Here is a 12210-nt window from a genome sequence, read left to right as displayed (position 1 = left end):
AAATAGAGTCAGCATAAACTGCTTTACATTTTTTATGCAGTGGAGTTGTTTATGATGAATTAAGAGGCCAGTTTTGTTCATACATTTTTGAGTACCTCTTGGCTGTGGCCTCCATGTTATTTGGGCTTAGGCTGAAAGAGGATGACGGTAAAGTTATTTTTTGTTAGTAAGATATAATATTGAAAAATCCTGAGCTTTCCCTTTAATGAGCAGATAATTTCTCTAATTTAAGGAGATTAAATCCTTGCAAGACTGTATAAGTAGCCGGAATATTTTAAGTGGATTTCAGCAAATTTAAACATGTATAAAATACACCATAGGAGAAGACCCTGCTAAAACAGATGTTGGCCATTACTAGATAACAAACACTGCTTGCCTGTCTCTGTGTGCATGAGTGGACAGTTCTGGATTAATAAAAACATTGTGCATAAAATGAAACCCAACAGAAGCTGTAAACCCAGGTTTATATCATTTCTGAACATCCAGAGGCTGCTCCTCGCTGGCTGGAGCGATTGCCAGCGTCTCTGAGTAAACAGAAACAAAAAAAAGGGCTGAAAATGAAAATAAAAAAAAGAGTATCTCATGCTTGAGCCCTTTTATGTCTGTCCACTGAACTGTACATATTACATTTTGTCAATTACAACAAAGCAGCTCTTTTCATTGCTAAACAGAGCGTACTGCATTTGAACTGTACTCATTCCCACCAACAGACAGTTATTTACAGACATCGTTTTCAGATTCAGGCTGACATCAAGAGCAATCCGTGCTTTTAATCTTTAACAGAAATATGACAGTACTTGGAAAGATGACCAAACACAGCAGGAGCTGACCAAATAGATCGATACCTGGGGGATGATCCTGAAACTCATTTATTGTTTTGTTCTGTGAACCAGTCGAGATATTATTGTCCAAACATTAGATATGCTAGGACCTCAAAGGTGTGTGTGTGTCTGTGAGCCATCAGTCATCATCACGTTTCATTCACTGAAGACATTTTGCACAAGCCATAATTTGAAAATGGATTCTTATGAGCTCTGAATATCAACTCCTTTTTTCTGCCTTTACATAATGAAGGAAAGTGTTCATCTCATTTCTCTGAGTATTGCTAATTAAAGACTACATAGAGAACTGACAATGCCCCTCTGGCCACTATCTCCAGTACAGAGCCGGTCTTCCTCTCTTTGTAATGTTCCTTCTAGATGCGTATTGTTGTTTTATTCACAGATGAAGAAGGATGGTTGATTTGAGGGTTTCTCTGCTTTGTTGGCCATCATATGATAAAATAATTTGTGTATTCGGATGAGGCCAAAATTGTTAATCTTAGATTTAGATTAAAATATTTTCATTTTACTGAAGTTTGTCTATGAAAGGAAATAAGACAGTAACCTATTAAAAGGTTTTTTTTTCTTACATTTAACAATAGCATAATTATATCGGTATCAAACAGATTTGATCGATTTTTGAATAATTATTTATACTAGTGTTACAGCAGTCAGATATTTTTGTTAACAGCTGGACAGCTTCATCTCAATTATTTCCCAAGGTCAAAATTCTTTGCTTTTCCAGAGCATAAATTTATTGGTTAGATTAAAATATTACCATACATGTAGATGTGAAAGGCTTATGAGAAATTTTATTCTTATTAACTCCACAGGGGGGATGTGTATGTATGGCCATTTGGGGTTTGGCTCAAGCTTAAAGTTGTTGTGGAGGATTTTAACGAATTTTTAAAAAAAATGCACATACACAACCCTGTACCCACCACTGAGAGGTAACGCCTATTAATTGTATGCGAGAGCATGCACAAACCAATTTCTCCTTGTGCACCCTCTGTTTAAAAGTTGCTATTCTAATAGCTCATACAGGCTTACTCTGTCCGAATGTCCACTTTGACCCCTATATCTCTCAGTCACTATATAGAGCGGGGATTTTATAGTGAACGCAGTTACCTGACCGTTCGAACAGATGATCACTACTTTTTGCTCCCCTTTGGTCACATAACTCTTCCTCCACCGTGCGGTGACTGCGCAATCTTCGTTATTTGTCGATGCTGCGACAGCGACAGCCTATGAAGAAAGCATGCCGCTGTGACAACAAATCCCATAATGCTTTTGGAGGAGAGCGCTCCGTGAAAAGTATTCTGGGATATATCTGCCTCTTCTGAGGCCTTTCTTTTTATACACTTCGTAGACACTTTTTCTCTTACAATCCTCGGCCATTTTCAAAGTACAGCGGTGAGAAAGGTGAGTTTAGCTCACCACACATATACGCCTAAACGTGTGCATGCGCAGAAAAAGACAGCTAACAGGACGAGCACGAAAGACGGCCTTACGTACAGTAATCATATCACCAGAATGATTGACGATTAGGAGGACCAATTATTTCGATGATCCACCTGGAGATAAAAGATCATCTTCTATACCTATAATCGGCACTACCTGTGCCTGGGCTCAGTTGGGTTATTGTATGGGGCACAATGGGGTTGCCTAAATAGAACCCATGTATTCCCCTTTAGTACATGTCAGGAAGGTCTCATATAGGTATAAAGATGACATATGATTAATAATGAACAATGACCAAACCAGTACAGCTAATAAACATGGAGCCTTGGCTCCAGTTTTGAGCCTATTTCCTACACATATGGACCTCATATTCAAAGGTTAACCTGGTTTCTATTTTTGGTCAGGTGTTTTACAGACAATCCCACTATAGGTTACTTGGAGCTAACTTTGAGTCTGGGTCATTGTTTGCCCTGCGTTTCCTGATTTGCTATGGTCTCTCTTGCCATTTGATTTTCTTTTAGCCCTTTTTAATTCGCCACCAGCTCAAAATTGGTCTCATTAATTTATCTGATGACTAAACGTGACCATGGCTGACTCCTGTTTACTGTGGGCACATCTGTTAGATTGGTTTAATCTGGCACTAGTCCCACAATACTTTTTTTTTTTTTTTTTGCACGGATAAGGAGAGGTGACTGTTTTCAAACTGTCACCCAGCTTCGCTTAAGTCACACCTAACTGCTTTTGAATGTCTCCATTGATTTAGTCTTTTTATTATAATATTCATTTTAAATTACCCAATTAAAAGAGTTGTTGACAGCAACAGATTTAGGAGAGATTAGGCATTTAAAAAGAAGTCAGAAAATCAGTAAAAGTTAAAATGAAATATATAAAGCATTAAAAATGTGCCAACAGCATTTACCTTGTTTTTTATTATGTATCAAAGCTTAATTGTCAGACACCTCGGGGAACATGTCCTCCTTAAATTTGACATAAACTACCATTAAAGTGGCTCGAAAGGTGAACACACCTCTGTTAATTTGGGATGCGATATAAAACGTTACATCATTTCCAAACTTTTGACACTTTTCATGTGATATATTATTATGCTTTATTAAATGTAGCATGTTTAAATGGCGAACCTGTACAAATTGCTGAAAAAATACTTTAGGTGTGCACAACCTTAAAGAGTTTGCACTGGATCCTACTGACAGAGGCATTGGTCTGGACTGGGGTACAATGAACCTCCTACAGTATATATATATATATATATATATATATATATACTTTGAACCTGGGAAAATTAGAATTATTAACTGGAAATATTTATCCCAAGAAGAGAGAATCCAGCATTAACCCTAAAAGAGCTGCAGGGTTTTGCTGTCAATGATGTGAAATAAATATCTTATTTTCTCCATATATCTTGACAAGGGGGAAGGGCTAAAGACAGATCTGCAAGACTGGATAAAAAAAAAAACAAAGGTAAGGTTTTAGTAATGCCTTGTAAGGATCTAGATCTGATCCTGACTGAGAATAAAAATAGATACAATCACATAAAAGAGGCTTTGGAGAAAATATCTTACAATTAATTAGACTTGGAGGACCTTTGAAAGGTAGAGGCATAAGAACAATATAGCCTTCTGCCAACTACAAGTCTTATGACTGAAATGTACTTCAAAATCATAATAAATAAAAATAATTAAGAACACATGTATGAAATTAGGTTAGGACATCTTTTTAAGGCTAAGCTTTCTTCCATTTTAAAGTTAAACTCTATTTAAAGGATGTTTCCATACCTGCAAAGGCAGCAAACTTCACTTTACCTTATTTCTATGTGGCCTAACATAACTAATGCTTTACTACCAGTTAAATACTTAAGATAGCTTTTTTTTGTGAGCTAAGGTATGCATTTGTTCTGTCTCCAATATCCATAGGTCATGTGACACTTTGGACTGTGAGTGTCTGAGTAATGAATATTGGTGGCATGACTGCCTTCTGAACCCACTCATCTGTAGTTTTGACCCTATCAACCGTGCCCCAGACAGAGTAGCCAAAGCCCAGCTTTCGGCCTGGTTTATTTTGGCCCTTAATTGTGAGCAATGATAGTCTCTTTTTTATTTGTTTCCCAAATGTTTCTGCTGCCCTGCCTGCTCACCAGTTGTTGGCTATAAAAATCTGGCAATATCATGAAGATTTGACAAAATGTCTCTGGATTTCTGCCTGGCTGCATTAAGTCAATTGGCTCTGATCTTGAACATCCACCAAACTCTGACCTTTCTGTTACCTCTGGAACAAACAGAACTACAATACATCGGGGAAAGAAATACAAGAGGGGAGTCTGTGAAAGATTCTGGCTGGCTGCAGACGGCTTTTTACAGAGTGTGATTATCTTTGTTCTGCTTGGGTTTGGATGTCTTCAGAGACTGAAAACTGAAGATGGATTCTCACACACAGCCATGGCAAATGTCAATGAAGCGAAATATATGCAATGTTCAAAGACACAGAAACTACAAAGAAAATCACTTTTTCTTTGCCTCCCCAAATACATCACTTTTAATTCCTATTTTCACAGCTTTTACATGAAAAATAACAGTTTGGGAAGGAGATGTTATCACTGCTTCTCTTTACGGCAGGTTGTTTCTTAGATTTCTGCCCTGTAATTGCTCTAAAATAACCTCATATGCTCAGTGAACAGGGTGAAGGCTGCATAATGGATCCAATGGCACTTTTCTTCTAATATAACTACAATTCTTTTAACGGAGAAAACTTGTCAGAGTCCATGCATGATACCAAACGAAGCAAAGAATGAATTCATCAGAAGCAAATAAGCGGTTTTAGAACAGTTTGACCCAACTCTAGAGCAAAGTCTGGTGATCTGAAAAGGGTAAGAGATGTTCTCTCAGTTGTAAAGATACATCAGAATTTTATTCCATTTATTTGCTTTTAAATGGGTTTTGATCCCCAAGTGACAGTAACTAGACACTAAAGATGGATTCAAACAGAGCCTTGGCAAATGAAGGAAATACTGCAAAGTGTTCAAAGGGACAAAGAAGTGGTACAAAACTGAAAATAAATAACAGTTATTGTCAGAAACGTTTAGATTACTTACATGGGGAAAAGCAAAAGACAGTTCAGTATTTCTCATCAAATTGTCCTGTGACAGAAACTTTTCATCACAATCCAAGGAACTTTCTGATATTTCTGCTTTAAAACATTCCCTTTATATAATGTACAAAGGGACAAAGGATTAATAGAAACAGATAAAAAGAGAGAAAGGCTTTATATGTCTATTGTGTATAAAAAGCATATTGTCGGTATGAGCTACAGATACCTGGAGTTTCACAGTCTTTCTTATAAAACAGATGCAGAAGCAGCGCTGACTCTTTGTCTGCAGTGACGACCCCTGCCGCTCGGCACTGAGGGAGCACAAGGAAAGCAAAGCTCACCCTCCAGTACATTCTGAGAGGTGTGTTAATCTGGTGGACGTCCCATATACGTGACGCCTTATAATAATTTTTAATTCCAGTTCCGTGCCTTCAATCAGGTCCCAGGTCATGTGACCCTTGAAGGCAGCGGGGTGTTGCACAGCATTAGTCAAAAATATCCCTCCTAATCTCGCACTCCGCCTGCTTAGTCATTTCTGATTTAGACGCTGTAATATCAGGTGCTCCTTTGCACCTCAAATCTACATGCAGCTTGGCGCTGGCGATAAAACGTGTCTCAGACAGACACGTTATAATTTAACATGTTTTTTCTCTCACCGGATTGTCACATGCACCTCTTCTCTCTCATTTTCTCCTGCTTAAAAAAGAGCCTTTAACACTTCTGTTTGCTTTTTCCCAGTCTACAGACCAGTTATTGTTGGTCCAAGGAGCTTGACAGCTGTTTGTGCTTCTAGATTCTCACTTCAGCCCTGCTAGGATCTTTATTTAATCACAGAGACGGAAGCAACACTCTAAATGAGAGAAGCTCAGCTGTAACAGCTAAGTTTAAATAAAACTGAAACATGCACATAGGCTTGAAGAAGCCCTTCGAAGATTTGGCCTATTTGTCACACTCACAGGTTTATTTTTATATTTGAGTCATTTAACCCACATAGATTGTTTATTTTTCCTCCTTCTGTGGCTAAAGCTTGAGTACAGTCAATAACCTAACAGAAAGAGCTGCTTGTGGCAGTGTATTAAATAGATTAGATTGTTATATTTTTAACTACCATATATTTAGTTTTTGCTTGCATAACATTGCACAACATAAGACTAGCAAAAAATCTTAAAAGCAACTTATATCTAAGCTTAGTTTTGGTCCATTTGATATGTTTCAGGCCTGTAGCTCCACACATTTCCTGTGTGCTGTCTTAGATTCAATTTTACACTCATTTTTTTGACAAAAATGGCCCATTTGGTCCACGTCCTTCCCAACGGGTAGCTGCAGAGCACCCTCTGGTAAAGGATGTAAAGTCCAGTAATCTTTTACTTTCCTAGAGGATCTTTTTAATTTTAATAAATTTATTCAGTGGTAAAATGAAATCCCTTTCTGTTCTCAAATGTAAACTTGCAAAGTTTGCTAAACTCTAATAGAACTTTTGATTAGAAGGGCTTAAAACTGAGCCTTTCGGCAATGGAACATGTTGAGTTGTGTTTGGAGTGAGGATGGGTTCCTTCTGTGTGATTATCATAAATTTACATCTGAATCCTGATCTCTGTTTGTTTATATCGCTGCAGAATCTTTCTTCTGGGATTTTTCTGCAGGAACATATGATGCCGCTGGGCATTTTCCATGGATCCGTTCGACTAGCAGACTAATACAGGTTCTGGAACCCCAGTTCAGAGTTTTATTCTGGGATTCCAATAATAAAAACACCTCATAGTCTCCGTTCAGGTCAGGGGACAACCTTTGAGGATGCACAGTGTAGCCTGTTTAACTATTGAACCAATTTACAATGAACAGATTTTGCGTTTAGCTTTAAACTAACAATCGATACATCAAAAAAGACACCCTGCTGAATATTAACAACAGTAGAGGATCCATAACACTGTGGGCCTGCTCCTAATACAAGCTGCTGACTATCTTTGTAAGAGAATTTGAATCCACACAGATTCTATTCTATAGATCTCCATGATCCTGTGATGTATCACTGGATAGGACTGAGTTTTACAAAGGCTCTCATTCTGGGTTTTGCCTGCACTGTAGATTTTGTTATGGCAACAAAGAAAATGTAATTAGGGCGCTGTTTACATAACCATTAAAGATAAAGTTACTTGGGTATCATTTTGAAATGCAAATCCCAGGAGCTTTCCATATTTAAAGTTAACTATTTGCATTCTCTGTGTTCATGGACATTTTTAATTTCTTTTCATCTAGCACTAAGTAACCCTTTTATGAAGGTCTGGGGGTACAGTATTAATGCTGTTCCTTTCTGTTACTGTAATCCCTTACTCTTCAACCGTGATATTGCTTCTCATGTTTGGTTTCTCACAAGAACATCAAATTCCAGCCTTTCTTTAACAATCAGACATTCTCACCATTACAGAGAAGGAGACAACACCTGAACATAGGTAGGAATGTACAAACATCACTTGTTCTTTAGGCTCTTGGTTAATTATTTGTGTATCATCACCATCATGGTCTGTTGAGTGATCTGATTGGCGAGCTGTTTTCAAGGCAACATTTACTCAGACATGTCACAGCAATGACACTCCTTTTTTTCCCAGAGCTCCGAACACCTTAGGAGTTTGCATCTCCTTTTAAATATTACTTGTGTCGCCAGTCTGCACATATTTTTCTGCCTTTCTTATTCATGCTCTTTCACACAGTCACCTCTGTCTTGCTGTTGGTCACAAAGTAGGGCTGTGTGGGGAGGAAGTGCTGGCTGTGACTTTGGCCCCTGGTGCTGTGGAGCTGGTTTGGCTCCAGCACGGTACACTGGGGTCTCTTGTGCCCGTAGCTTTTCCTCCTGCCCACCGTCTCAGTCCCGTCCCAGGCCTTTATCCCAAACCCCATCGCATGCCCAGTTGCAATTGTGTTGGAGCTGTAGGCAAATGGACGGCCCATTGTGGCTGAACTTGAGCCAAAGGCGGTCTCGGCGGCCCTGGAGATGCCCAGGGAAGTGCCACCTGGCATGGTCCCCACCATATGTGCCAGGGAAGAAGCCCCAAGTCCTGGCGCCTTGCTACTGTGGCTGTGAGCATGACTGTGAGAGCTGTGGGAGCTGTGAGAGCTGTGGGTAGCGTGACTGTGACTTCCTTTGGGTTTGTGGCCATTCGGCTTGAGCCCCCCGCCCCCTACACCTGCTATGTGCCTCTCTGATGGGAGGGTTGAGACAGATGAGATGCTGGGCATCTCTGTCACGTAGGTGGCCACAGGCTCCGGAGTCAGTGGACCTAAAGAGGTCATTGGAGTCATAGAGGTCATCTGGGAAAGCGAGGTCATCTGAGGCATGGATGTCATCGCTGTCATTGATGTCATTGGAGTCATTGAAGCCATGGTGTTGGTGGCCATTGGTGGAGTCATTGAAGACATGTTGCCCATGGAAAGTCGGGAGTTGCCCATTGGCTGGAGAGGAAGGCCACCTTTTGTTGGCAGCTCCACCATTAGCCGTCGCTTGTTGTAGATTTCACCATTGTACTTGGCAGCTAGCAAGAGAGCAAAAGAGAAAAGCTGTTTGAAGTAAACACAAAAAAGATTTGCTGAAGATTTTACCTCAAGCTTAGGTTCCAAGGCAGAAAGTACTATTCATAGAACAAGAGAAATAAATAATTTTGATAAAAGAAAAACATTTAAAAAAAATGAAATGAACAAATATTGCCTCCAAAAACAACACCATATAACAAACAGGATATATTTCATCATTTTGAGTCAGCCTCTTAAAGAAAATATCCTATGCTAATGCCTGCAGGAAAAGAACCTATTGTCCCCCTGAAAGATAGAGAACTGGCAAAGAAAAAAGAAGCTTTAAGTAAAAATTCAGGAAAGAGCGTGCTTTCAAATATTTCTAATGATTAGTGGTGGATTAATCTCACTGTAATCTTTGAATTAATCTAGATGAATCTAGATTAAAAGTTCTCATTTGAATTCTACCAAAGAAATTCATGATATGCTTGTGCTGCATAAATAATAACTTATTCAATACATTTTCCCTGAAGCAAACCTAGCATCTTTATTATTACATCCATGTTTATCATGTTCTCAGATGCAGCCGGAGTTTCAGGGTCAGACATCATTAATGACCACACAGATCCCTTCATTTTCGAAAAAAGTACATCAATAAACAACTTTCTTTGCCACAATCCTTTTCCAAAATCAACAACTTTGCTTTCTGTAGTGATCAGTTGTTTCTCTGCAGCACAGCGGTGCTTTCAATGATGAACTCAATCAGCTGATTTTTACTCACACTGGCTGCTTTCTTTGTTTGTCTGCGAGTGATCGACTTGATCCACCAACCTTGTGATTTTTTTCAAGTCATCAGTGAAGTTTTTCTACTTGCTATGACTACTTTTGCAACCTAATAGGTTCCCAGATTAGTTTTTAGGAGGAGTTTTTCGACTCACTCAAAATTGAATCACTTGCAGAGAGTTTTCTTGTTTCAGAGGGTGTTTTCTTTACTTATCAAAATAACCGAAATAATCTCCAAGTTGACTTACAAAAAATTTTAATATAAACTTTAATTGGTGGTAGAAAAACTGTTTCACCCTTTACCAAACAACCAGATCAATGGCTACTTCTGCTTGTTAATCACAGCATGACGAGCCTGACGAGGAGGAGGGTCAAATAAGATAAATAAATAACAATAGATCTACCATTAACATAACCTAGATCTGAAACATCACAAATTTAGCAAAAAAGAAATTTATCTAATTCTCAAAAGGCTGCAACAGCAGGTGACGTTCAATGTGGTATTTTCACTGTACGCCTACACAGGTTCGAAGACTGATTCATTCTTGCCCCCAGATATATGTCCGCGCTAAAATATTAAGGTGAAAGTCACCATTAGAATAGACCCAGCTACCAACCCAACTATGAGAATAGATTAACAGCAATATTTTTTTTTATCGTCAGATAAGAGTCTGGCCTTAACGCAGCCGATAACGGCCCACCAATACTAATGATCATTAATGACTAACAAATGGAGATTGTCTTCTTTGAGAAATTAGCTTGAATCAACAGCTTGGAAGCATTTTTCTAGCATGAAGAACTTGTTTCTGGACACAGCACTGAACCCGAACAATATTTAAATCTAAACTGTGAGTGGGACACTTCAAAATCTTAATTTCTTATTAATGAATTTCTCATTTTCATTTTATGTTGTTTATCTAAATATATTCACGGTGATTTTCATTGTCTTGGTGTAGATCCCAAGAAAGTTTGACCAAAATGTCAGACATTTAAGGATTTAAGGTTTTCTGATTGAGCTCACTGTAACTGGCATGATGTGCTGATTCTGAAGCCCTGTGTTTATTTTTCACCAAATGTAACAGCATGCTTCTGTCTTATCCAAATAATTTTTTTTCCTAAGTCTTGCGCATCTTCAATATGTTTTACTGCATGTTAAATAATAAGACAGTTCTTTGTGATATTTTAGGTATTCAGGGGTTCTGCAGAACTATATGTCTTTAGTACTTTTATGGCCTCTTGGAAAAGTTCTTAATGAGCTCTTTGAGTCATTCTGGTAGACCAGCCTTTCCTGGCTAACTTCTCCACTGTTATGCATTAAGTTTGCTCCAAGTATGTATCATAGTTCTCACCATGGTTCCCTTGATTTCCAAAGTCATTGAAATTGTTTAATTTAAATTCTCAGACTATTCTACTTCAGTAACTTTTCTCATTTATGCGTACATTTATCTAATCAGGGCATCCTTCGCTATTTTGTTTCCAGCAATTCACCAACTTCCAAGGTGCATGACAAGATAAGGTGAAAACTTCAGCAACACATGTTTTGGGTTTGTGGTCTTCTCAGGACTGTTTATTAAATCAACACATAGGCACTCACAAAGCTGTGGCTAATTCAAATAAAAGTGGTTAACCTAACTTTAAGATAGCTTAACAGAGAAAAAAAAATCCAGAGCTAACCAGCAGCACATAGCTAGCCTGAGAACTTAATAATGTCTATTATGACGGATGGATATATACTGCAGGGCAGGCTGTTACTTGTTGCCATTATGCCGTTAACCTAGAAGGAGAGATTAGAGGTGTCTTAGGCCCAGACGCATGATGAATAAAATAACTGAAAATAAACTTTTTTCCCTTATTAAATAATAAAAGATCTGTTCTAGTCTTTAAAAAAGTACAAATCAGGAAGAATCTGTTGATTGGTTGATCATTTTTACAGCTCTGTAGAATATCAGACTAAAGTAAGATTATTCTGTTTTTTTTCTTTCTTTTTTCTAAAAACTCTGCCTCAGAACAGATTCAGTGAAAGTCTCACAAAACACAGTTTGTTGGTATGAGTATCTTCTTTTCTCAGTAGGCGTCTGTGTTTGTGTGTGTGCTTAGCCTCTTAGCGGTCAGCTTTAAAGCCTGATATTTATTCCTTCCTCTGTCAGTTAGTGTCACCAAGCTACAGTCCCTCTTATCTCTGCAAAATGTGACCTTTTTCCCCGTCCGATCCTCGCTCAAGTCAACTCATTACTCTTTAGCTCCTCGTCGCCTTCCTGTCCTTGAAGATAAAGTTAACACACTCAGTGAGTTTGCTTTGCTGCTCTAACTATAAATCTAGTTTATCACTCTGTGAGCGAGCGAGCGAGCGAGCGAGGCTACGGCAGAGCCTGGCTCTGGGTGAGGATAGGCGGGGTGCAGAATCTCACCCACAGAGTCTCTGCCAGACCACCTCCTGGGATCAAACTTGTTCAGGCGACAGGTGAATCAATCTGGAGGTAGTCAGCTCGACGGTGCAAACATCCAGCAGAGTACGTGAGGGGAAATATAAAACATGCTG

General features: G+C 38.8%; 1 protein-coding gene across 1 annotated transcript in view; it reads right to left on the bottom strand.

Moving 5' to 3' along the window:
• Nucleotides 1-4163: 4163 nt before the first annotated feature.
• Nucleotides 4164-12210, bottom strand: part of shisa9a (shisa family member 9a) — a 70258-nt gene continuing 62211 nt past the window's right edge. The window contains exon 4 of the mRNA XM_038274176.1: nt 4164-8911. Within this exon, the coding sequence (XP_038130104.1) occupies nt 8085-8911 (827 nt within the window). The 3' untranslated portion in view covers nt 4164-8084. The remainder of the gene's footprint in view (nt 8912-12210) is intronic.

This window comes from Cyprinodon tularosa, unplaced genomic scaffold (assembly GCF_016077235.1).
Source record: "Cyprinodon tularosa strain WSP-4 unplaced genomic scaffold, ASM1607723v1 ctg90, whole genome shotgun sequence".
Lineage (NCBI taxonomy): Eukaryota > Metazoa > Chordata > Actinopteri > Cyprinodontiformes > Cyprinodontidae > Cyprinodon > Cyprinodon tularosa.
Note: the sequence above shows the minus strand (reverse complement) of the source record. Positions and strands in the feature narration are given on the sequence as shown.